The following is a 27,560-nucleotide window of genomic DNA, read 5'->3' as shown; positions in this document are numbered from 1 at the left end:
AGACGGTCGCTAACTACCTGCTGTTTCTGCGTGCGTCTCGACATCCAATGTGGCCGCTTTATTCGGTACACCTGTACAATCCAATACAACCGTTTTACCATAAAGTCCTTTTATGATGCCTATAATGTGCAGTTCAATGACGAAAGGAAAATAAACTACATTTGAAACAACCTACAATACAGTGTGCTCCAGGATACCGCGAGGTGGAAGAAGTACTCGGATCCTTTTCTGGGAAAATACTCCATTAGAAGTAAAAGTAGTAATTGTGCAATCAAAATTTTCCCTGGCAGCATTAAAATGTGTGTGGCAATATATATATACGGCTGTTCAAGGTTGTGCAGATGGTAACTCCCTCATATTCTGGTGTGTAGTTTAATCTACAGCAATGCATCATATTTTATAAGCTCATATGTTGCTGCTGTCTTGTGAAAACCCATCTCGAGGACAGTTATTAGCTTTGTGACCGTGCATTTCACAGCGGATCCGAGCAGCCTTTTTGAAATATTATTTAGACGAATCGTCACGACGCATAACACACTACACGGTTTCAACCAGGACAGCAAGGGTATGAATAGGTTTAATCTTAAAAGTAACTAAAGCCGTCACAACTGTAGTGGGGAAAAAAAGTACAATATTTACCTCTGAGGTGTAGCATAACATTTTAAAATAGGTTGAGTTCAATAAATTAACTGAGTCACTCGGATCTGAGAAATAAACTCTCCCAATTCAGTTTATTTGTATATGTCATAATTTCCCCACCTTCATAGTTCATCCTGCCTGCATGCTTAATTAACTCTCCTGTCATTCCAGATCCTGTCCTCCTAACCTGATTGTCTCATTCCCTTCTCACCTGCAGCCCATCCCCTCATTAGAAACATAAATTTTTTTCATCACATGCAATTCAGGGTTAAGTGTCTTGCTCAAGGACACATCGCCGTGCAGCATCGCCACCGTCGCACCTCCGACCGTCCTCCCGTCTCTCCTCCGACATCCCCGCCCCGTGATTAAGACAAAGGCCTCCGGAGACCCCCCGGGCCAAAAGGTCTCTCCGTGTGTGCGTGTGTACGGACGAGCGCTGCCCTCTAATTACTTTAATTAATTCAATTCAGGATTTCCTCTAAATTGAAGTCATCCATCAGCGGCGCCGAGCTGAGACCATTAATGATTTAAAGACATCTATAAAAGGAGTTATTGAGGACGGGAGGGGGGGCCTGCTCTTTACGTCGCATTGTTCTTTCGACTCGCGACGGAGACCTTCACGGGGGATTAGCAGAGTAAATAAAGCGGCGAGGGTGACCCCGTGATGCGAACGCCTCCCTCTTCCGTGGTTGATGTGGCGAGTCGCTGTCTTATCTCGGGTTGGACACGAGACTCCGAGCCCTTGTGCTCTAATCCCGTGGTTCCTTAAACCGGAGCTCTGTAGCCCCCCGTCGACGGTGTAATCCTTCAGAGATCTCCCTGCCGGTGCAGGAAGCAGAGCGCCGCCTCCCTCGGAACGACTCCCACCGCCACTAACGTGCGCCTGCTGAACATTTTTCATTTCCACTTTGAAGGTTGTAAGAAAGCCAATAGGGCCTTTTTTTGTTTTTGCTAATTTCCATCCGCCTGGTGCCGAGCATAGTTCGAGGTTTTTTTTTTCGAGGTGACGCTGTTATGCACAATGACCTTTTTAGTTCTTTGTGTTTATTGGTGTGCAAAAAAAAAATGCAGAGAGCTTTTCATTCGCCATGCTGACGAAACCATGAAATTCAAAGTGGCAGGAATGAATGATTTTGTATCGACATGGATGTGAAAGCGGTCGCGCGCTAACTGATTAACCTGCAGGGAGCGGTCCACTGCAGTTTCCCTTTGTCGCGTCTTTCATTGTTTTGTTTTACCGCTCCGCAACTTTACTGTTCCGCTTCACTCTCACCGATTTTAAAAAGGTTGCTCCCAGCTGCTGTTTTCAGAAGAAACAAAACAACTTCTTACAACCTTCTGCACGCTACACCTGCTCGGCAGCGAGCCGCAGACTGACGCCGTTAGCTGGTGAGGAGCCTTTAGCCGCTAATGACATATTTCCCCGAGCAGTTGGTGGCGTGCAAAAGGAGAGCGACGGTAAAAGAGTGAATATTAAAGACAAACATCCGTCACGTGTGCAGAAATACAACTCAAAGTGGAAGCTGATGTTAAAGTACTTGCTAACACTTAACGCTTTAGATTTCCAAAAATGAAATGCATTCAAATTAAAACATGGCGCCACATGTTCCGCCAGTTGTCACAGGCCCACTAACACAATTTAATTCTCTCCTTTTAAATTACGGTGAGATTTATGAACAACGCAGATTTTTGCTGAATTTCTCTGGAAAATAGGCAAAAATAACTGCTTTTCAGTTCCCCCCATAGTCTGGGACCAGGATATGTTGAGTGTGGAAAAAAGTGACTTACCATATAAATCACTCACTCAAAAATGGTAGAAAGTCTTAGACATTCTTGCTGAATGACGCTTGTTGTGCCTTATCGCATATATATCACTATAATCAACATCCACTTGGAGGGAGGACCGATTGCTCGCTCCCACTCCGATAATGAATTATTATTCAAGACTGCAGACTGTAGCGCATGACAATTCATTCTCTTTGACCTGGGTACAGTATCAAAATATTTAAGAATAGTTTATTTTCCTCTCAGAGAATGTATTGTGTATGAAACAAAATAAATGTCTGCGATTAATAATCAATGAAAACGCCTCAAAATGAAATAAATGTAATGTAGGAGTCACCGAAAGGATCCAAATTGTGTTTGCCTTCCCACAAATCACATGAACTGCACCGTAGACCACATATCACCCTGTTGCCGTCAATCGACTCCCGAGTTCAAGCCTGCCTCCATCCCATCACTCATAGCTCACTTGTGATTAGACCACAGCTCCCAGCATGCCTGGGAGCGCCTTGAGAACCCTTGGGAGGAGCTGGAGGAAGTAAAGGATGTCTGTGCTGCTGCGTCTAATGGATGGATAGAAATGTATTTGTCCGGATCAGACATTTTTCTGAGTGGTCCCTGTAGGTGGGATTGGGGAATATGAAGCCCAATTTGTGGAAAACATGCCCGTGGCCTTCAAGCATGATTCAGACCTTAAGTTTGCTCGAGTCAGTTTTTAAACATGCGTCACTCGTCAACATTTCCAAGCCTAGAGGTCTTTTTTGGACATGTATTATATATCTATAATTTATGATCAACTGACCCTCTGCTAAGTCCCACCCCTCAAACGCAGACTGGCTAATCGTAGCGTAACGTCAGCTAGCTCTGACCAGGCTCTACTCCATAGACTCTCATGCAACTGCTTTTAAATATATATACGCTTCTAAAATGTGATGTTTATATGTGTAAACCTGTGGAGCTAGCATTAGCAGAGTATGCTCGCACATTGTTGAATAGCGTTAGCACGTCATTGCTATGCAAGCTGCTGAAGGTACACTGAATGTAGACGCACGCTGCTTTTGCTTTGCAATGATTGTATCAGTGGACGAAGACCGACTCAACTTCACAGGGGCAGTGTCGGGGCCTCATTTCATCGTCCGTGATCTGGAGGCTTTAGCTTCCATCTGTATCTTGTTGAACCGGTTTCCACTGCTCAATCAGTTTGACATCCTGTCTAATATCCTTCAGACGCATATTGTGGACCTTTCTGTCTGCTTCTCTCTGAAATTGCTTTTTTCAGGAATGTATTTATTGAAAGAGTGAAAGCAGTTAGTGACAGTACGGCCTCCATGGTAGCTCTGACAGTTTGATGGAGTAGCAGCTGGGGGCGGGGCTTAGCAAAGCGTGAATTGGAACGACACTGACGAGAAGGTAGATAAGAAACGTCTGAAAGCTAAATGTAAGCAAAGTGTTTCTTCCTACATATTTTGTCAATATCAATTCAGTAACTCCAATGAAACAGATACATAATATGTCTTTATATTTAAAGGTCTAGGTCACACACTGAAAAGAAAGACCTCTCTGGTCATCTGGTACTTGTCTGCTTCTTGTTATATAACAAAATACAGGGAGCTGCTTTTAGCCACTGTGCTCGAATGTTCATCATTGCTTGTAATTAGATTTTGCCAGCTTCAAACAATGATTAGTTTTTTCCTTGTAACATTTTCCCCTCAATATATTTTGTGAAGCGCTTCGAGTTTCTAAACCTGCTAAATTAATGAAATGAAAAGGGAAACTTGGGACAAACAGTTCGATGTTTGTGCACTCAATCAAACTTTAAAAAACTGAACTGAAGGTTTTTTTAAACCTCTAAGACCTCCAGAGGTGAAGATTAATAGTAAGTGCTTATTTATGAGCACTCAGTATTTGTGAAAAGAACCAAAAAGACTATACACCTGCATGTTCTGGCTAAAGGGTGACCAAATACAAGTTTAAGCTCGACCTCATTCGATGTGGAGCTCAATTCAATCACAGGAACATGCTCATGCAGTTAAATTTGGCTCGATGTGATTAGTGCATATTGAGTGTTACAAAGCGAACACGCTGGATTCAAATTAATATTGCAAACTTCCCCGCCATGACCTTAAGACTGAGAGAGATGAAGATAAAGTCAGTGAGGTGGAAAATTATCTCATGCAGATGTCGGAAGGAGGGCAAGTCAAAGAGAAAGTGAAAGTATGGGAGTCTGTAAAAAAAAAAAAAGGGATTAAAGTAAATGAATGGAAAAGGGGAAGATATAAAAGAGGGGGGTTTATACCTAAGGCTAATGGGGAGGCTTACCTAAGGGTGACATCTCTGGTACTCCGGCCAAGTACGGTCCATCCAGAAACTTTGGCTCATTGTCGTTGATGTCCTGGACCTTGACCACAAATTCAGACCGGGGCTCCACGGGTACGTTGGTGACTCTGTCCACAGCCTGAGCTTGGAGGGTGTAGTAGGCCTGCGCCTCTCGATCGAGGCGCTTCGTGGCGTGGATGTCCCCCGTGTTCTCATCAATGGTGAAGATGGAGGCGGAGCCCTCGCCAGATAACACATACTTCACCTTGCCGTCCCCTTTGTCCACATCCGAGTGCAGCTGAAGGGAAAAAGAACATCGGATTGCAAGGAATCTACCAGAGAAGAAAAATCCCTTCAGCATTTCAGGTGTTTGTGGATGGATGATTACGAAGATAAGGACATGTTACATTATCTAATCAGAGATAACGAGCCACATTGAGGAAACTGGAATGTGAACTGGAATGTATTTTAGAACATTTCATGGTCACTTATACACATTAACTATTTCTAAAATATGCTAATCTTGTTTAAAATATTCATCTACACCATGTGAATTTCACCGCTGATATGTACAGCAAGCATACACAAGAAATAGACGTCATGTTTATTGGACAAACATCTGAATCAGATCAAAACGCGCCGCATTTATGCATGAATTGATTTTGCGTCAAAATAATGGAATGAAATGAAATGTTGCCACTTACTGCAACGTCCCTGTGACTTGCTGACTAATGTAATCGTCATTGCAGACGATCAAACTAGCAATTCTCCATTAAAACGCTCGGAAATAACAAACGTCCATTCACTAAATAGATCACCAAATGCAACTCAATAAACATCTATCTGTCCAGAAAGCAGTCATTTGGAACATCGAGATCAAAATGTTTCCTCGGGAAACACGTCAAAAACATTTTGATTTAATGAAAAGCTTTTAAAAAGGTGCACTTGGAAAAGGTCTCATGGATGTTGACCTTGTTCTTTTGCATCTTTTCTTAAATTACTCTGACAGTAGGTGTCTGTTTCTTTCTGCCCACTGATAGTCCAACATCCAATATCCAAAAGAGCCTTTTAAAAAGCACTGAATGAAGTGGCTGTGGTCCACGTTGTGCTTCTTTTCAATAATTGTCTGCCCCTTGGAATAAAGGAGCACAGATGGTTTGGTATAGACGTGAATGTTGTCCAATGTTTCGCAAATGACATCTCTTTGATATGACATGTAATTATTCAAGTTGATATTTTGTCATGTTTCTGACAAGAGCAGTCTATATTGATCGCAACAAAAAAAAAGATTCTACAGGTTTTTTCCCCCTTAGAATCAAGAGCAAAGGCCACGCTGTCAGATCCATCTCTTTAATGGCCACATAAAAACCACACATCGCATCAAATGCATCCATTCAAATCAAATTATTTTGAGCACAATGCACAGGGGCTTCCACTATGAAGTCTGAGTTTAGTTTCTTGATGTAGCTATAATATTAATAGGAGCTGTTTTAATGTTTGACGAACAGACATGGAGGTCTACAAAGAAGTCAGACGATGTTACATTTTTATCTTTGAACCCGTGCGCCGACTACGACAGTAAAACAAGTCGTGAGTTTCAGGATGACTTTTAAGACCCCTCCTCAAAGCACAACTTCAACAAAAATAATCCTTGAGCAACTCTAAAGAAAGAACACTTGGAAGTTTTTCGGCGCATTAAAATTACCATGACAAGTGGCCAACCCTGAATAATCTTGTTTGAAGTCAGAGCCGTACGACGGCCACCGACCCCTTCAGGGTCTCACCGTCAAAGCGATCACAGAAACCGGAGTATGTCTTAGCGGGAGGCCATTGTCGCTGTTTCGTCATTTAGCAGAGTCTTTACTCCATCACCTCCAACATGACAGAACACCTCAATTAACACCATGCAGAGCGAGCTTTTAGTGGATTTATTTTTCAGTAATTGTTCGCGACGCTTTTCTCAGTATTTGTTGTTAAAAGTTTGCAGACGAAGAAAAGCTTCAATTGAACTTGTAATTTCAACACATCAACGGTGTTCTGCTCAATCTTCCAGAAGTGTTTTTGCAACTGACCGCTTAGAAATCTATAAAATCAGGAAAGGCTGGTGTTTATCAATCTGTGGGTTTGTTAAAATGGATCTTTTGAGATAATTGTTTTGCTGAATCATTACAAGCCACACTTTTGTTCTGGCCTATTGCAGATATACGGTTTCTGTACCAACTACATTAAAAGTATCCACAATGTAAAACTGTAGTATTGCTCTTCAATTACGTTAGATAACACAGAAGAAGCAGATTTAATGAACTGTCAACATTGATGCGGCAATATTTTGACTTTTAGTCTCCAGTATGGGTAAAATTCCCAAAACACTGGAACCCACATTTCCCATAATGCAAACCAATAAAACCTCCAATTAAACCTCCAACCTGTATTGCATAATGAATGTATTTCTAGTCTTGACCCCAAACTGAGATCATCCCATTGACATGTGACCACATAATCCCAAACCCATTCTCACAGGGAGCCACAACTGTCATGATCTGCAGCACAAAAACCACTCACAGTGAAGTGCCTGTGAGAGTGCTGTGACTGCTGTGACTGACAGCCCTTGTTGAAACCCGGTCAGTGTGTCCGTGGTAGTCTCAGAGCCAGCTGTGCAGTCAGTAAGCTGCTCCTTGGTGTCAGTCAGATTGATTTTTTCAATTGGATTTAAATAATTATAATAATAATAAATATAATTATAATAATAATAAATATGATCTGTGCTTTAGATTAATGCATCTGTGCTTTTCAAATAATAAAAGAAATACAACTGCAATCACCAAATAATAGAAAAAAAAAAGAAAATTGAAAAGCTTTTTTGTTTGTTTTTGTTTTGAAAAACCACAGCAGAAAAGCCGCTCACGGGTAAGACCTGGGAAAAGCCAAAAGGGCGGGGCTGTCGTTATTTTGCGTGAAATAAACTGTAACATTAAGCAACGTAAAATACTACATCGTGGCATTATTTCAATTTTTATTTATTCATGACTGTCGGTTATCTTTGGTAATCTTGGTATTTTGTGTAATATGTGCTTTTTCTGCATTTCCTCCTCACCTTCACCTCTCGTCTTCTGTTCAGCCTGCACCTCTTTCAGGAGCACAGCTGACTGTCAGCAGAACCTGCTTACGTTCTTTAACATCAACCCCGGATTTTTCTTTCCCATCTTTCCGTCTTCCAGAAAAAGAAGACGTGAAAAATGTTCGAGAAGAAGGAACAATGTGTGAGGAACAATGTTTTTTTTTTTTTTTTCATTTTATTTTGGAGAGCGATAGGATTTCTCGAGGTGTCGACGACGACGTGTGTGTGGCGAGGTGGGTCGAGGAGGTGTTTCTTCGATGTTCTGTCAATGTTACAAGCCGACCGAAAGCGAAAGGAGTCTCTTTGAAAGAACTGAATGCTGACCTGCTGACTCGCTATTGACTGGAATGTGTCGAAGAGCCTGGCGACTGTATGACGATCGAGACGCTTTTACGCCGAAGGACCTGACCTGACCTGAGCCATGACCCTCTGGAAAGAGCTCTGTGAAGCTCTGTTGCTCTGTTTTGTGAAAATAACTGTGGGAGTCAATGGGGGCAATGGTTTCGATTTCATTTAAATCAAAATCCAGAAGGGCGGGGCCAAAGGAAGCAAGACTTAGGCTGCATGACTGCTGTTTCACCCTGACTGACAATGACATACAGAGCACAGAGGCAGAGCAGACGGTCAGTGGTAGAATTTTTCTTTTTTTTTTTTTTTTTTTTTTTTTCTGCAGTCGTGCCAATCCCCCTTATATGGACAAGCCGCCCCTGCATGTGACACTGTCACAGGGCGATTAGGGTGGACCCAAATGCACGACTCCGGAGACAGCACTGCAAATAATTATCTTTACTCAAATCTTCAAGAACGGAACATTCAGAAATATATAAATACAATGGGGAACGCTCGAGGGTTTGGTCGGAAAAACACGAGACAATCTGGCAGAGGACAAGTGCAAGTGAGGGGACCTAAGTAGACAGGGACTAACGAGGGAATGGGCAACAGGTGAGACGGGCATGAGGACCAGGTGAAGGGAATGAGGGACTAACGAGGGAGTGATCAGAGGCAGGTGAGAGAACAGGTGAAGGGAGTTGGACTAACGAGATGGGAAGCAGGATCTGGAATGACAGGATAGTTAGTGAAACAGGCAGACAGGATGAAAACAACTAATAAAAGGAACGTGTGGAGCTGAACTGTTACAGTGACATCATCAGAGACATTTAATTTTCTAGAATATGGAAAGCCTGGCTTGGACGAACCAATTTCTGAGGCTTTCTGAAACTGGCATTTGAGTGTGGTCGTTTCGGAAAACAACTATAAACACTTTTTATTTCTGTCGTGATCCGACAACACGTCTCACCAACTAGTTCTGGCCCGACCCTCATGTAAATAAACCGGAGACGCTCGGCAGGCCTGCTGCTCCTTGAGACTCCGCGGATCAAATCAACACAGACGTGATTGGTGACTATCCATGACTGGAGATTGAAGAATATACTTTAACATTTCTGATTGTAAACACAGCGTTTCAGGACAGAAACTTTCCCATCATGATTTGCATCTTGCGCCACATAAAGAAAGGAAATAAAATGGTGCAAGAGATGATGCCACCGCCACTCGGAAAATAGAAATAATCAAACATGCAATTTACCAACATCTTCTCACATAAAACCCAACCACAGCCAATGTTAAAAAGAACAACAATTTGTATTAATGAATATTTAATAAATGGCATTTATTTCCCCAAAAATTTAAACATATGATTCCTCCGGATGAAAATGTATCTTAAATGCGAAAGCAAAGCTAACATGAAAGGTTGTGCGTCTTATTGCAGACGGGCTTTAAGATTCTTGAAGATGCACTCCGAAAAAAATACTTTTAAGGCTCAGACAGCTGGTCCAGGTTATCAAAGAAGACATTTCCGACACTACTCCCTGGCTTCAAGAGCGTGTCCTTGAAAATATCAAACGGCGTGCAGGGAGATGGGCAAGGCCGAGGACGAGTCCGCCGAAACATCATCATTTGGGTTCAGGAGAACTCCGCTGTATTTCTAACACTACTTGAGCCCCCGCTCGAGGTCGGTAGCCAACGATCGCTGATGAAAAGCTAAAAGCTCGACTCCCACAGTCGTCTGAAGGTTTGTCAAAACCTCTTTGATGCCGCATGATTTCAACCTCCTTTACCACACCTGAACACCCCCCCCCCCCCCCCCCACACACACACACACACACTGTGCTCGAGAGCTCAAAAACTAGTTTCACTTTGTGCACTAGAGAGTTTTTAAAAAAAGTGAAGTTTCAAAATCATTATGATCATTTCTTTTTCTGGGTCCGTCAAAATGGAAGAAGATATTCCCGCAGCAGTTGGCCTCTCCAGTTGTTCATCGTGACAAAAGCCAATTACGAGGCATTTCTTTTTCATACTACGATTCCCTCCCACAGTAATATTGTTGAAACTCTTCCTTCCATTCGTCTGTAAATGTCAACAGCTCATTATGGGATAAACAACAACGGCATTTCAGGTTTTCGGAGCCCGCGCTGCAGGGGAGAGGGGGGATGATTAGGTCAATATTATATTGGTGGCACTGAAGGAGTACACGCCAAACAGTGGATGCAACACCAAGGGTCTTAAATTAATGGCATCCGTCAGCCTCCGCGCTGACGGATGCTGCGTCCGCGGCCGCTGCTGATTGCATCGGCCGTTGTCCTCGAAGCCCTCGGCGTCCGCACGCCGCCTCCCCCCGCGAAGCTTCTCCCCGTGTTTTGTTCGCCGTCTGCAAACTTGACGTCGAACTCGTCGGCCGTGGAGAAAGTCAACATTTAATCTCGAAGGAAGCCGTGCGTGGCCGTCAGATTTCCAGGCCAACGGCGCGGACGAGAGAAAGGGCGAAGCTGGCAGGTCGCGGGCAAGCGAGCGAGCGAGCCTCGAAAGGTCAAAGGTCGAGCGCACTGCGCCGTCATTCCGGTGAACCCGTTTCCCACCCAGTGCGGCAACCGTCGCCACGTATTCCCTCTCGAGAGCCTCCTCGACACTGAGGGGCTGCAGAAAATATGCGTAGCGTGGCAGAGCTTAATAAAAGTATACCCTGGTCAGACCCCCCCGCCCCTCCCCCTACTCATTAATCTAACCCGTCTAAAAAATAAAAAACCGCCGCTGCTCATTTCCAGGTGTTATTTGAAGTTTCGACTTAAATTACTTTCACATCAGCACCGTAGTTGCTTCACTGGGGGGAAATAAAGTAAAAAGACTCCTGTTAGTGTAATTCTTTTCTCCGCTTCCTCCCCCGAGGCGGGTAGCGTGCTCAAAGGCACTCGGAGGTGGATTGCGAGGGAGGGGGAGGAATCTGAACGCCAACCCTTGTGAAATCAGCGCTGACACTTATCATCACTTTGTATGCAGGCGGTTCTCCGGGGACCCGCCTGTTAGCGCCGTGTTTGCTTGTTTACCTTGTTTGCGGGGGTAAGAAGCGTAAACCCGGAACATCTCACGGGAACATGCTCGGCCTATCGGCGGCTCTGCACAATGCGCAACAAATTGTTCTCTCATTTTTTGGGGTTTTTTGTTTTGTTGCCATTCTCCGCTACATGAAAGATCCTGTTGGAAAGAGCGTCATTCTATTTAGTTCCTCTTTTACGGCCATTCTGGCTCGGCGCTGTGCAACACAGCGAGTGGGGGGGGGGAAAAAAGTATAAATAAATCTGAAAAAATCCAAACTCTGGAACCTCAAGATGTATGTTCCACACTTTTGTGTTCGCAGCTCCCTGGAGGAGAGCGCACATTCAACGGCCTGTGCTCGATCCAGAATGGATACAAAAGTCCGTACCTACAGGCGACGCTGGATCCGGTGCTCCGAAACAGCCTCTGCTGCTGTTCAAGGGCCCTTCGTCAACAATCGCCCCCCGAGAGCAGCTCAACGTCGGGGGGCTTAACGGGGGTCTCTACGAGCGAGGCAGCTAAAAATAAAAATTGAGACCGGCGTTTGCACAAGAAGAAGAAGAAGGAGAAGAAGAAGGAGAAAAAAACCTCGCGCGTAATAAGCCGTAAATCACGCGGCCGTATAATGTTATCGTGGCCAACAGAAGAAATCGTAAATTTGCCGGGCGAATAAACGTTATTACGGGAGCGGCGCAAATAAAACCTGCGTAAAGGAGGACGGGAGACGGGGTTAAGAAGGGTCGCTCTGCCACATAAAGGAGGGGGGAATGTAGATGGGGGGGGGGGGTTGGTGCAGCTGTTACTGACATGCTCGGCTTTCCGTCCATTCACTGGGCCGTGGCCGGGGGAGTTGCCATGGCGAGGCTCAGCCGCTCAGCCTTCCAGCCGGGAGCCGGGGTGTTCGCGGCCGTCGCCGTGGAGAAGCTGCGAGCTATCGCACGGGGGGCCGTACACGAGAATGCCTCAAACGTACCGCGTCGTGTCTTTGTGTTTCATTTGTATCTTTCGCCTATCATACGCACAAGGCTGCTTTTATCATATTTATTCAATTCAATTCAGTTGATTTTGTATTGCCCATTATCACACATTTGCCTCAGAGGGCTTTACAATCTGTGCACACACACACACACACATGACATCCCTGACCTTTGACCTCACATCGGATCAGGAACAACCTTCAGGAGAGCAACAGAGGAGCAATAGACGTCATGCGTACAGAAGGAATTCTAATGCTTTTATATTTGTTGTTTTTTCTTATTTGTCTCTTTTACATGTGTAATTGTCTTTCATTGTTACACGGTTTCCACAAAGCACGTATATAAATAGTTCATATTATATTTGTATGTTTTTGTAAGTGTTTAATGTTTTCGAAAGCTTTTTTTGTGTGTGTTGGTTGTCTGATTTTATTGATGTGCAACATGTGCGTTATTGTCAGATTCAATCCCCCTTAACACTAAAAGAAAAAGCCATGATTGCGTGTGCTGCTTCGGATGATATGAAATGGAGTCATTGAGATGAGGTATGATTCCAACATGAAGACATAAACTTTATTAAAAAAAGATAAACCTCTCAATTTCAGAGATTTACTGGCAGAGAATTCTCTCCAACAAACCTCCATCTATTTTTTCTTAGCAGCAGTAGTTTTTGGACTCATTTGCAGTTAATTCTATTGCAGTCTTTTTTCCAAAATAACGTTATTTACTGTGCCAGATGAAAAACCTTCTCAAACTCAAAGATAGTGGATGCTGGTGGAGGGTGCGTTTTCCTTTTTAGCTAAACTCCCTTAAGTACCTGAGGTTTATCCGTCATTTAGAGCGAGGCAGTCTGCCACACTAAGAGTTACGCCACCCTAAAGAGCAAATTTGAAGATATTTTACAACAATTGGGGGTTTATTTCTGCAGTTAGATGTAAATTCAGTTTGCACAAAGTATAGTGGCTGCAATAGAAACCCAAGTTAAAGCAGTTAATGTGTCATGTGTTAATGTGAGGACGGAGCAGCACCCTTTCTTTTTTTTCACGGCGCAATTTAAATAAAGTGGAATTCTTCTTTTCGTCTCCAATAAAATTGTTAAAAAAGGAATGTGTGTTTATTTACCTTTTTTTGTTAGCTTAATTTTTCAAAAATGTATACACAATACAATCGGCTAAATATTTTTGCTAACCTCCAAGCGTCGTGGGTATGTAACACTGATAGAACAGCAATAGAAAGTTAAAAGTAGGTTGTGAAATGTGTTAACACTGTAAACTAATTAAAATTCTTTGCCCCGTGAAATATTTCGCGGCACTTTGCAGGTTGAAGTGGAATAACTCGTAACCACTGAAGTGTCAGCTGTTGTTTGACAACGGGAAGGAGTTAAGTGTAAGTCGAACCGTTGGGAGATGAAAGCGGTCGCTTTAATCACCGGGAGCGTCTTCAGTGTGAAGCTCGAGCCACGCTCGCGGTTGAAAAGCCTCTTGAGGTGGAAGCGGTGAGCGCGGCTGAAGGTAAGGAACGGGGTGAAGTGTGTGCGTCGCCGTGACGCTATTGAAATAGGAGTAGTTGAAGTGTCACATGAAAGAGCGCACAGTGTGTCGAGTCATCAAGAGGAACACCGTCGACACGATTGATTGAAGAAAATCACAATAAAAGGAAATATCCTGTTTTGCAACTTATTTAACAAGATCCCGGTTAAAACGGCATACGTCGTTTTGTCTTCAGCCTGCTTACTGCACCTGTCCTTCACACACCCCTCTCTTAAAGAGGCAGCGCTCTCTTAAAGAGACACCCCTCTCTTAAAGAGGCAGCGCTCTCTTAAAGAGACACCCCTCTCTTAAAGAGGCAGAGCTCTCTAAAGGAGACACTCCTTTCTTAAAGAGGCAGCCCTCTCTTAAAGAGTCAACCCTCTCTTAAAGAGACACCCCTCTCTTAAAGAGATAGCACTCTCTTAAAGAGGCAGCGCTCTCTTAAAGAGTCAACCCTCTCTTAAAGAGACACCCCTCTCTTAAAGAGACAACGCTCTCTTAAAGAGACACCCCTCTCTTAAAGAGGCAGAGCTCTCTAAAGGAGACACTCCTTTCTTAAAGAGGCAGCCCTCTCTTAAAGAGTCAACCCTCTCTTAAAGAGACACCCCTCTCTTAAAGAGATAGCACTCTCTTAAAGAGGCAGCGCTCTCTTTAAGAGACACCCCTCTCAAAGAGACACCACTCTCTTAAAGAGGCATCGCTCTCTTAAAGAGACAGCCCTCTCTTCCAAAGGGTCAACAAGCACTTTCCTCCCTTCATAGTTAGTAGGTGCACAGGTGATCAACGCTCTCAAATATAGGAACAACATTTTAATTAGCTTAAACACACTTTCAAAGTAAATGATAAGAAATGTACACAGTTGAATTAAATCAGTAAGGTATTTGACATAACATATGTCAGGGTGCTACATGTCTTCCAAATGAGTGAAGAAGGCAGTTTAAATCAAACAGATGTGCGTGAGGGTTACAGCAGGGAGAAAGAAAGCTTTTTTTACATTTTATTTTAGGAATAAATGACAATGCAGGGATACGGGGACACAGGTTCACAGCTCCCCGTCTCTCCTGTTCACACGCGAGAACCGGCTTTCAATCACCTCACAAATTAAATTTTCTGAATTGTGACCGCCATTTATAGACTTTTGTCTCCTCATATCTGCACCTGCTGGCTGAGTCACAACACCGGGGAGATAATGGATCGGTTTCCAAGAATTCTGGGGGAGTTTTTCTCAAAAGAAATTGATAGTCAAGATCTCGAAAGGCAAAACAATAGTCTTATATACAGGAGAATTTATTGAATTCAATAAGTATGTTTTCCTTCAGCGTGTTCACGTTAAATCCAAATGAATGTGAATGTCAGTTTCATGTATTCTATCATTTTATTTACCCCTCAAACACAATTAACTGGGAGCCCGTGATGCATTCAAGAGCCAAAGGGAAACAATCGGATCTGACAGGCAACAGCGGAGAAGCAATCAATAGGCTTCACAGGGCACACCTTTTACATCAAACACTTTAAACATATCGCATTCAAAACTTTAATTCAAGATCTTTTATTACTAGTAATAAGGAATCATTGAGGTGTTTGGAGAGATCTAGTTTTGTCTCGTCATAAATTCAATTAAAGATATTCTCTCTCGCATCTCTCCTGAGGTTCTCCTCACAACTCAAATAATTAATTCTTACAAGTCCAAATGCAATTAAAAAGATCTCAAATTTATTTAGCATTATCTGACCACATTCCACTGTGGGAATCTGAAATGTGAATCCCATCAGCATAATAAATAATAAATCACAAAAGTCATTAAAGCCTTCTGAACATTTGTTTCTGACCAGTTGAAATATAGCTGCCGTTCTTACCGGAAAGCAATTAAGCAGATATCTTGAATTATAAATCTTTAAAAAATGCTCAGATTGTAGTAATGACCATTCAAACTGTATTTGTTGTGGTCAAGTGAAGATACAGAAGTACTACGCAGCTCTATCAGTGCTTATGAATGATCAAAAATAACGAAGCATCATCGAACCGACTCAGTGGAGTGGAAAGTGAGTCGCATCTGATTTCGTAGAGATTATAATGTTTTAGGAGAGTTATTGTTCCATGAAATGAATTCACGAAACCCTGAAATAATTAATACATTTCCAAGTGTTTAAATTTGCAAACTTCTTCTCAAACAATCGATTATTTAGTATATATTCTGAATTATCCATTGTACATTTTTCTCAATCACTAAAGAAAAGATGCTTTCGCAGTTTCTCTATTGAATACTACACATGCAACACACACACACACACACTACCTGTTTAAGAACAAGAGATGCAGCATCTATCACATTATAGCTGCAACACCAGCTGCCAAATACCTATCAAATGTGACCACAGAATGAACTTTGATTTACTTTTTACACACACACACACACACATGTTAATTAATGAGTCGCTGCAGAGCTCCCCAGGTCTGTCAACCCGCTGCCACCATGCAGATTCATCATCTACATCAATGAGAGAAATCACGCGAGCAATCAGGGCAAACTTTCACTTATTTTTCTTTGTGTGTGTATGTGTGTGTGTGTGTGTGTGGCATTCAGCTGCCCTCATCACAGAGATGTACATAAATGGAGGACAGGAATAGGCATCCCTTTCAAAGTATCACAGGTGAGGGAATCAAAGCTCTTTTGTCACAAAAGGGCTCTTTAGATGCTGTCGGAGCGACGACTGTTTTCTTTTTTCTTTTCATGTACAGGCGACAGACGGCGGTTTACTGGAGGATGAATCGCAACCCGAACGTGGACAGGAAGGAGGGAACCGTATTTCTATAAGAGGTGGCATCAAAAGGAGAAATCATCTTTGCATGCTGGACCTACAATAATTAAAATGTAGAAACATAACATTGGACCAACAAGCAGTTGAACGCATTACTGGAATTAACTTAATTACATAATGAACGTACGTTGGTAATCAGTGTGAAAGAAGCTGAACAAGCAAACTGCATTGAGCTCTATACTCCATCAGGCTTTAAAGCCTCTCGCCAGTCCACATATGAATCTTTTGTTTCTTTATCACGATAACATGGACTATTAAAAACGAGGACTTATTTCATACGTGGAATTGAGGTTTGTCAATTCATTTTTAATTTTTTCTGCATTTTGTCAGAATTAGTTTTTTAGTGAAAGCGACAGACAAACAAACGTTAAAAATCAAATAGTCTCAGTTCTCAGCACTTTCACTCGCTTGATTACGAAGGTGCAGCAGAACGGGTCAGAACCAAACTGTGACGCTCACACCTCATTTATTGTTCGCCATGAAATCACAAAAAAGAGTGCCAAGCATCACAGCTAATGAGGACCAGGGTTATTGATATGCTGATTGGCTGTGAGACGGACCAATGAGAAGGAACGATGAGACGGACCGATGAGAAGGACCGATGAGACGGACCGATGAATAGGATCAATGAATAGGATCATTGAGACGGACCAATGAGATGGACCAATGAGAGGGGCCAATGAGACGGACCAATGAGACGGACCGATGAGACGGACCGATGAGACGGGCCAATGAGACGGACCGATGAGACGGGCTAATGAAACGAACCAATGAGACGGACCAATGAGACGGATTAATGAGAGGGCCAATGAGACGGACCAATGAGACGGACCAATGAGAGGGGCCAATGAGACGGACCAATGAGAGGGGCCAATGAGACGGACCAATGAGACGGACCAATGAGACGGGCCAATGAGACGGCCCAATGAGACGGACCAATGAGAAGGCAATACATATGAACCTGATATACTGGTCAGGAGCTCCTCCAGTGGTACAACCTTCTGAATCCACTGAAACAATGTGTCCCTACTGGCTGTACAGTAGAGGTCATGGATTATGGATACCTTTTTTTATAAATTCAATCACAATTTGACACATGATACATCAACATTATGATTTCCTGTCCGGAAATGTACAAATCTAAGACATCTGCACGGCTCTTGATAAACGTATCTGCTTTTCAAAATGTGCTCGGATATTATATTGAACCGGTGAGTCAGTGGTGGTTTTATTTCACGTGAAATAAATTATGTATTTGTGAAATAGTTATGTGAAATGCAGGATGGCGTGTGTGTGTGTGTGTGTGTGTGTGTGTATGTGTGTGTGATGAAGATTAAGAGTTAAATTCGAGGAAAACGAAGAATTCAAGAAATAAAAAGGATGAAAAGATGTACTGGTGAGTTAAGTATAAAAGGTGTGAACTGGAGTTAATTGTGTTCTAAAGTGTGTATTGATACAGTGCAATTACAAGTCTGTATATAATAAAAGTACATATTTTTTATGTTAAAATTGTTAACTTTTAACATTTTACTCTTAAAAGTCGAAGGATATATAAATATATGTATTTTCATTCTATGGAGAGTATAAAAATGTCACTTTTATAAAAGTAGTTCAGTAGATAAGAAGCTAAACCAAATATATATAACAAATGTACATCTGAATATGCAGATTTCATCTTATTTTTGGGAGCGGCCACTCTCGATTTAAGACTAATATTCCTGTTCATATACAAAAGTTGTTTTTCTGACAAAATCATACACGTAATCCTTTCGGAGCAAAACAAATAATGAATATGCACATGCATATTATGAGGTATATTGTATAAATTGCCGCACTGTGGCGTCCAAGCATGACATGAACAACAATGCATGTTATTAATGTCCTCTACAGAAAAGCTTTAAAAACAATCATAATAATTCGTTGGATCTCGACGCTAAACGTGAGTGACCTTGTGGTAAAAAGAAAAGAAAATGCCGATAGTTTCTGAAAGGCGGTGAGTTGGCGGGTGAGCGGAGGCTGGTGGTAATTTGCGGTTTTCATGATTTATTTTGAGTACTTTAAAATGTGACAAAGTGAGATGATCCTCATTTTCTTTTGGCGCTCTGGGAGAAAACATGTTCTATTGTGCGGCGACGAGAAAGAAAAGGTGAAATCACAAAAGATGTTCGGCAGACAAAGAATCGACGCGACTCCGCCAGGGCTTCAAACTCCTCCACCGTTATTATATTGTGAGCATATTGTGTCGGCCGTGTCGAGGTGAACTCACAAAGCACACGGTCCGCTTTGTGTCCGTGACGTCTGTAAAAGTTACAATGTTGTTCGACTTTAGGAAGAGCTGCACTCTGCCAACAGAAGTGACAGCCCAGTCCAAAATGGCTGGTTTCCATCTGTCTTGCAGCCACTCACCAGTGGCTGTGGTATATAAAAAAGGCCCTGGCAGTTTGTTAAAACGCTTTTAAAACTAGCCAAAAATAAGCAGGGCATGTCCACCGTACCGTGTGGTGGTGTTGATCAGGGTTCTTACACATTTTGACCAATGGATTTCCATGACTTTTCTGACTTTTCTATGACTTTTCAATTACTTTAAACCAAATTTCCACGACCAAACTGAAATCTCGGTATAAACATGAACAATTTAGAAAATGTTGTGCGTTTTTGAGCGTCTTTCTTTAAAAGAACATCTCAGTTATTTCAAACTCGGCGTTATACGACATTTCCATGACTTTTCCAAAACTTTTATGATTTGAGTTTTTTCCGTGACTTTTCCAGGCCTGGAAATGACCATTTTAAAATTACATGACTTTTCCAGGTTTTCCATGACCGAACGAACCCTGGTTGATGAAATATCATTGAAACAACTGTAGCTATGAAGGCCTCCTCAAATATTTTTTGGGGGGGTGATCTATGTGTGTTTTCTGGATTTTGCTCATTTAAACCAGTCAAAATTGCCCTAAATCCACGGAGAAAACGTTTAAAAAGATAAGAAAAAATGCTTCTTATCGCTCCAGCACATGAGAAGCAACAGGTTTTCACGTGATCCACGTGCACGAGGAGCATCATTGGCGGTTTCTGCATCACTTTTAATGGTTTCAATTTGCTGAATTGGCGGAAAAAAATACAAATTCAAAGAATGGTGCTCGAGTTGTCACTTAAAACACGGGTTATCCCCAATATCAACGCAGAATATATGTCATAACCAGCCAATGAAATGTCTGATGGCGTTAATGTTGTGACTTTGAGCATACCACAGGCTTCATACACATGTTGACTCAAGGGTTTCCAGGATTTATCCGACTTTAAACCAAAACATTTTGTGAAATCTCGGCGTATACGTGAAAAAGTGAGAAAATTTAGTATTTAAACTAACAATGAAAATTCCAAAGAATCTTAAATGACACAAATCAACGAAAAACAATTGTTTGATTAAAAGAGAATAAACATTCACGTCTTTTCAGTTAAGGTGCGTGAGAAAATGTGTGAGTATGAAAGAGAGAATGCCGGTTTACATTCTGAGCGTCGTTCTTTTAAAAGCAGATTAATTCATTAAAACTCTGCGTAAAAACACATTTCCATTTTGCTAAACTTTTGGGATCTATTTTTTCCCCAGGACTTTTTCCATGCCTGAAAAAATAACCGTGAATAATGAAATATAAAAAAATACACGTGTGTTGTTCATGATTTCTCCTCAAACACACAAAGAGACAAAAGGTGATGCACAGGAAAGACACAGCCATCAAATAATCCCATACGCTGTTCTCACCATTATTTAAATTACTCGACTTTTCACGTTTTCTTTTGTTGATACTGACAAACACTGTCTTCGTACCTTTCGTTTTGCGTGTGTGTGTGTGTGTGTGTGTCTTCTTTTTTAATGCTTGGCGAAGCATAATTGCCTTTGTTTGTTTACTCCATTTATTCACACGCACTCAAGCTCTCCCCGACAAGCAGCTTTTTTTTCCCGACCGTGTTTGACACACATTATTTTGATTAAAAACCTGTTCGGCGAAGAGTGCTCATCGCTCCGAGCACCCGGAGGTGACCGCCCGCTGACAGTGGCATCAATAATCTCTTCTCGGGCGACGTTCGCCTCCAATGCGCGGATGAAGATGACCGACAAGGACGATGGACAATCCAAATATTGGAGAAGCAGATCAGGAGAATGATAACCGCCTAAATCACGCTGTTTCCAGAACCGGAGACCGACATTACTTCACCATCTATGACTCTCAGACAACTGCTTCTGGGGGCGGGGGGGAGGAGTTAAGGACATGTAACATACGTCTCTCCTCCCTCACTTCCTGTCACCAGTCTAAACTCTCTAATAAAGCCTCACGGCGAAACACGTCGTCGTCATAGTGACGTCACGGGAAAGGGGAGGGGCTTAGCGTTCAGGACATTTAACATACGTCTTTCCTCCCTCAGAGCGTAACACGTCGTCATTATAGTGACCCACGGGAAAGGGGAGGGGCTTAACGTTCAGGACATTTAACATGTGTCTCTCCTCCCTCAGAGCGTAACACGTCGTCATTATAGTGACCCACGGGAAAGGGGAGGGGCTTAACGTTTAGGACATTTAACATACGTCTCCTCCCCCAGAGAGTAACACATCGTCATTATCGTGACCCACGGGAAAGGGGAGGGGCTTAACGTTTAGGACATTTAACATACGTCTCTCCTCCCCCAGAGAGTAACACATCGTCATTATCGTGACCCACGGGAAAGGGGAGGGGCTTAACGTTTAGGACATTTAACATACGTCTCTCCTCCCCCAGAGAGTAACACGTCGTCATTATAGTGACGCCACGGGAAAGGGGAGGGGCTTAACGTTCAGGTCATTTAACATGTGTCTCTCCTCCCCCAGAGAGTAACACATCGTCATTATAGTGACCCACGGGAAAGGGGAGGGGCTTAACGTTTAGGACATTTAACATACGTCTCTCCTCCCCCAGAGAGTAACACATCGTCATTATAGTGACCCACGGGAAAGGGGAGGGGCTTAACGTTTAGGTCATTTAACATACGTCTCTCCTCCCCCACTTCCTGTTACCCGTCTATACTCTCTAATTAAGCCGCACAATCAATCAATCAATCAAACTTTGATTTCAAACTGAAGGTCCAGATAGTACAAAACAATAAAATAGAATACGATACAAACAAAATCACAAGTAAAATACATAGAGCTCAACATGCTTCATAAATAAGCAGCTGTACCAATGTCTCCACAGCTGGGAGAGGTCGCGTGAGGTATTGAACTTTATATTTGATAAAAACATGATGAGTCATCAACCCGGCAGATGCATTTGCGCATACGATTTCTTGAAACAGCTTGGAAAGTATCGACTCCTGCAGCCACAAACATCTCGCTGGCACGACTCCAGCGAAACACGATGTCATGATAGTGACGCCACGGGAAAGGGGAGGGGCCTAACACTTTGGCCGAGTGGGGACGCGAAGCGAAAGGTCGGGCCGCTCCTCGGCGTCGGGGATAAACACGGTCGTCACCGGTGGGAGAACGCTCTCCGTTTGTTCACCGTGCCATTTTCCCGAAGTGGAACCCTTGTGAATCACACAGACCTGGCAACCCGGCCGCGTGTGCACCACCCCCTCTGGAATTTGATCAGAGCTAAAACTGTTTACCAATGTTTGCAGCCTGACATTTATTGGAAGTGGCCTTTCGTAAAAGTCATAGCATAAAGCGTGAAGAGGTTTTCTGATGAGCCCTGTGGAGCTTCTCCACTCCCTGGGCCAATAAGGCGTGGACAAAAAAAAGAAAAAGGGGCAATACGTCATCCAGTCACATCAGCTGAGGAACAGGTGCACACTATGATATCTGCAGTTAGTCGGCGGACATGTGCAAATCAGTGGTGCGGCTCGCGAACCACGAGCATAATGCTGATTAAGGCTTTTTGGGATGCGCCCGAGATCACAAATGTTTATGGAAGATGAAAAACACGTGCGGCGTCGTGTTTGTGGCAATGTGTGTGTGTGTGTGTGAGTTCGCCTTCCATAGTTGAACATTTTGTTTCTCTGTGTTGAAAACACCCACAATGAGCACTGTGAGAAAATATAATATTTCCATCGCGATGTTCGCTGTATGAATCGATGCCGAGCCAGAATCAAAGTCATTATCATTACCTTCGTATTGAAAATGCGGAAGGTTATGTTTTGATCGCCGTGTATTTATTTATTTATTTATTTGTTTGTATGCGTGTTATTCGCATAACTAAAAAATTATTAAATCGAATCGCATGATATTTAGTGGGATGATTGGTTATTATCCGGGGACCATTTGATTAGATTTTGGGATTGATCGGGTCAAAGGTCAAGGTCAAGGTCATGAAAAGGTAAAACTCTTCTTTTTACCATAGGACGGTCAATTTGTATCCAATTGGCATGCAACTAATGCCAACATGTTCATAATTCAATGCCCAATCTTGTGATATGCGAAGGTTTGCGCTCTAACGAGTGCCCATTCTAGTTATTATTATTATTATATGTGTTTGACCTGGAAAGCACATTTTAATTGTTTAAAAAAATATTTTTTCACACCCTGATGTCACTGTGACCTTTTGCCCGTCAGCGAGTCTTCTTCATGGTATCGTAGCGACGCCGGGTCAGGAACGCGACGAGACGTTAACTCGTTTATTGCCGGCTATGTGGGCGGAGCCTACGCCAAACAACAGGCAACACCGTTAAACGCTCTACTCCGTCTCTCGCGGTCATGGACCAACTCGCAACAGGCGAGTAACACAAACAACAACATCCCACTTCGCTCGCTCTGCCAATCACAAGTACGCTCATGTCTCCACCCCCCCCACACACACACACACACGGGTAGCCAGGATGATTGACAGGTTTCACAGCTATACGCAGAGGTCATGAGACCTTCACTGACCTCCTGACGTCAGTAATTGGCGTAACCAATCTTTTTATCTAGAATAACTTATTCCTGTAAACAATAACACTTATAACACAACAGGTTAACATATACGGTGGCAGTCCGTTACAAGATATACACAAAGAGACTTTTCTCTCAGCTCGCCTTCAACTCTCGGTTCTCTTTTAACATGAAACTTCCTTTTACAAAAAGACCAGGTATATTAAAAAATTTAAATACCAGTTTCAGTTTGTAATGCAGTGCAGTTTTAAAAGTACACAGTCTATTTTATATCTATGAACAAATAATAAAATATACATCAATATTTTTTGCAGTTTTAAAAGTACACTGTCTATTTTATATCTCTGAAAAAATAATAAAATATACATCAATATTTTTTGCAGTTTTAAAAGTACACTGTCTATTTTATATCTCTCGAAATAAAACAATATATATATATATCAATATTTTTGTATCTAACATCTCTTTTTGTGGACAGATCATATGTTAATCAAGAAATAACTTCAAATACAAATGTGTCATGTCAGTATCAGCTTAAGAAACAAATTAGTGCCTTACATGCTTTATTTAGCATTTATGAATGATTCAACTGATTGGTAGAGCTTTTATTTATGTATTACAATGTCATTACAATGTCTTTTTGGGCATTCATTTCCATAATCTTGTTTCTTAAGCCCTCTGAAACTAAACTAAATTGATTTTTCTCGAACTTTTAACAAGATATCAGGGTCGTCTGTTCTAGGAATGGCATGTGGGCGCCTTCTGTATATTATGAATGAGATGAAACGTCTGCAATAAATGTAATAACTGTGTTTGACTAATGCAGATGAATCAGGAAATGAAGGTCACCAATGTAGATTCAGTACGGACTCGCTCTCTTACAATATTAATTCGGCCGACACAGAAGTCAAATAAAAAGGCTCACTCTGTGTCTACAGGCCGTTATTAATGATCGGCGCTGCGGAACAATAATAATTGAAAAAAATTCATTTAATCTTCGCTCGCCTTCCTCGACTTCACTAAATAAGTGCTTACATTTCCCAAGATGCACAGACAACGGAGCAGAGGCAGCGTGTATGGATTTTAATGTGTAGGTGGAGAGCGCAACCGCGATACTGTGAACACATCTCCACTGTGAATACGTCTCCACAGTCAGAGCCAGAGTTGAAGTGCCTTGTGGGTGCACTCTGCTCTATTGATTTGTGTGTGTGTGTGTGTGTCTCTTGAAAAATTTTCAGAATACTAGAATATGTGAATTGATAATATAATAATAACGTCAGCGTACCACAAAGGATAGTGTGATAAAAAAAAAAGTCAATTGTACAAAACATACCGTAAAGTATTATACGGTGTCAATTTACGGTAAAGCTCCGGCGACCACAGTAATTCACCGTTAACTTCAATAAAGTACCGTAATATATGATACAGTTGTCGTGTGTTTTTCACTGAAAAATACTTTAATTAAGTTGACAGTGGCACTGCTGTTTTCACAAAACATAACATCATGTTTTATACGCCGCAAAATAACTTGTTATGGTAAAGCTCCGGCAACCACAGTAATTCACCGTTATCTTCAATAAAGTACCGTAATATATTATCCAGCTGTCGTTCCCGGTTTGTTTTTAGAACCGGTTCCTGAACTGATTATTGTGGGATCGTAGCCCAAATTATTTTCTCTTCTCTCTGGTGTTCATCATAAACGTTCTTTTATGCGCTGCATTTGCAAACATATTTCTTAGGCAAGAAATCAAAGTCAGGCCTAGCTCACTTTGGCAAAATTTCTACTACACAATTTGTAACGTGGACAAAAAAACTGATTAAGTTGTTGGGAGCGTCGTCGGAAATATTTGCGTAGAAGGAAGATGCCAGCGTGGAAGAAATGAACGGAAAATGGAATGTTTCTGAAATGTTCAGCCAACTCGGCTCGATCAGCTATCTCCTTTCTGTCCAATCTAAACTCTCCCAGGTACCAGTCACCACAACCTGTGAAGCCATTTTTGCTTATTGTTGTGGAGTTTATTAGTTATCTTCTGTTCATTTGAAGTCCCTTCATTTTTTGCATACATTTGTCATTCGATCCATTCATTGATGGATTGAATATTTGGTTTTGAGAAATGTTTGTTTTCAAAAATGTTTGATCAAGTAGTATATATAATTATTATGTGTGTTATGCAAACGATTATCGCATTAATTATTAATTTATCATTATAGCATCCATATTTAAATTTTTATCCATTGTTAGCCTTAGTTAGCCTTTAAACAGAGGCCTCCATTGTCAGCCCCCCTACATTGAGGAGGTCGTGTTCACTCGCTTCTTTATGTCAGCTTAGGCTTCAACTCAGCATATTGTGTTATTTTTTCATTGCCATTTGTTTCATTGTAAACTACCTTTCACTATGCCACATCTCCAGCCGTGATCATCCATGAGGTTGGACCAGTTCAGAGGCTGGTGGTCTGGGTGGGTGGTCTGTCACAGCACGCCTTCACACGTCTACACCTCCACCTCCTCATCATCCTCCAGCCCATCTGAGAGCTGAGACACTTAAGACTGAGACACACAAGTACATCTCCAAGTCGATCCTCCCGGAGAAAGCAGAGAAATTTATTTTGCTGCTTGAAATTTGGAATTGATGATACATTTGATGTGCACACTTTGGTATTGCCACTGCTAGTTTCATTTTGGCAGCTCAGTTCATATACCCTTTTAAAAAAGGAAAGAGCACTGTAATTTCTAACATGTTTAAATTAATTAAACAGAATTTATTTAAGTTATGTTATGTAAGTTTTATTTTAAGTTCATAAATATATTATAAATGTTTTGCTTATTTAAAAAAAAAGTGTGTATGGTGTACATACTGTGTGTGTATATATTATAAAAATTAAAAATAAAAAACCTTGTTGTGTTTTTTTTTTTTTTCCCCAAAAAGAAAGAATCGATAAGAGAATCGATAAGGAATCGAATCGATAAGCAGGAATCGATAAGGTATCGGAATCGTTAAAATCTTATCAATTCTCATCCCTAGCTGTCGTGTGTTTTCCGCTGTAAATTACCTTCACAGTGGAACTGTTGTTTTTACAAAACATACCGTAATGTCTTATACTTATCACTTTATTTTTCACAGTAAAGCTCCGGTAACCGCAGCTACCGCGAATTCACCGTATATATATATATATTTTTTTTACAGTGTATAGTAAGAACCACGCCAACAGAAACCACACTTCTTCTTTTTTTTAAACCATGTCCTGTCCGTATCTGCATATGGACTCAGGAGCTCCTGGTAAGCGGACAGTTTTATATGATGTACTTTCACTGATGGATTGCCGTGTAAAGTAGAGTTGATCATATGGGGAAATAAAGCAGACGGGAATGACCCCACGAAGCGTTTACCCGTCGGCATTACGGTCCACGGCTAATTAGAATGAAAGCCTCCTCCGGTAGCACGCCAATAAACCGGGCCCACGCAACTCAGGTCCACTCTGAACCGCGAGAGTGTGTGTTGATGGCCGTCTCTTTAATAATGCACTACATCACACACGGGATATCTTCCTTTTTTCCGCCAAATGTAACACCTTTAGGTGTGGAAAATGCTAAAGTCAATCTTATTTTCCACAATTTAGAAATAAAGTAGAGGGCTTATTCATAAAGACTTTAGTTCTCTCCTTTGAAATACCATTAATTTGCCTGCTGACGGCCTTTGTACGTGTGTAATTGCATTTTTTTTCTCCGGACACAAAAAACATTTGTCTCAAGGACAACGTCTCTCGGGAAACAGCAGACGTGCAGTCAACTCTGCATTTTCATTTTCAGACTTTTTTATATGTGTTTTTGAAACAAACATTTGGAAGGCTGCAGCTTTTTGTTATAATTGATGAATCTGTCAATTCTTATTTCAGTTAATCGCTCAAAGAGAAACAGAAAAAGTCAGATAGTGATGAAAAAATGTCCAAATAGAGTCTTCACACGTTTTCTTTTGCCCGAGATATCTCGTTTATGATATATGAGAGGCTGAAAAAAGCATTTATGCATGCATAATTAAAGTACACGGCATGATCACTTGATTAATCATTGAACAAAGTAGTTGCAAATCATTATTCTGTCGATCGACTAATGAATTA

At 41.8% G+C, this 27,560-nt stretch overlaps 1 protein-coding gene across 1 annotated transcript in view; it reads right to left on the bottom strand.

Annotated features, from left to right (window-relative positions):
• The window catches only part of cdh7a (cadherin 7a), a 102,521-nt gene that overhangs the window by 56,924 nt on the left and 18,037 nt on the right, over positions 1–27,560 (bottom strand). Inside the window, exon 2 of the mRNA XM_056434586.1 lies at positions 4,741–5,035. Within this exon, the coding sequence (XP_056290561.1) occupies positions 4,741–5,035 (295 nt within the window). The remainder of the gene's footprint in view (positions 1–4,740; positions 5,036–27,560) is intronic.

This window comes from Pseudoliparis swirei, chromosome 16 (assembly GCF_029220125.1).
Source record: "Pseudoliparis swirei isolate HS2019 ecotype Mariana Trench chromosome 16, NWPU_hadal_v1, whole genome shotgun sequence".
Taxonomy (NCBI): Eukaryota; Metazoa; Chordata; class Actinopteri; order Perciformes; family Liparidae; genus Pseudoliparis; species Pseudoliparis swirei.
The sequence above is the reverse complement of the archived record's forward strand: the minus strand, read 5'-3'. Positions and strand labels throughout refer to the sequence as shown.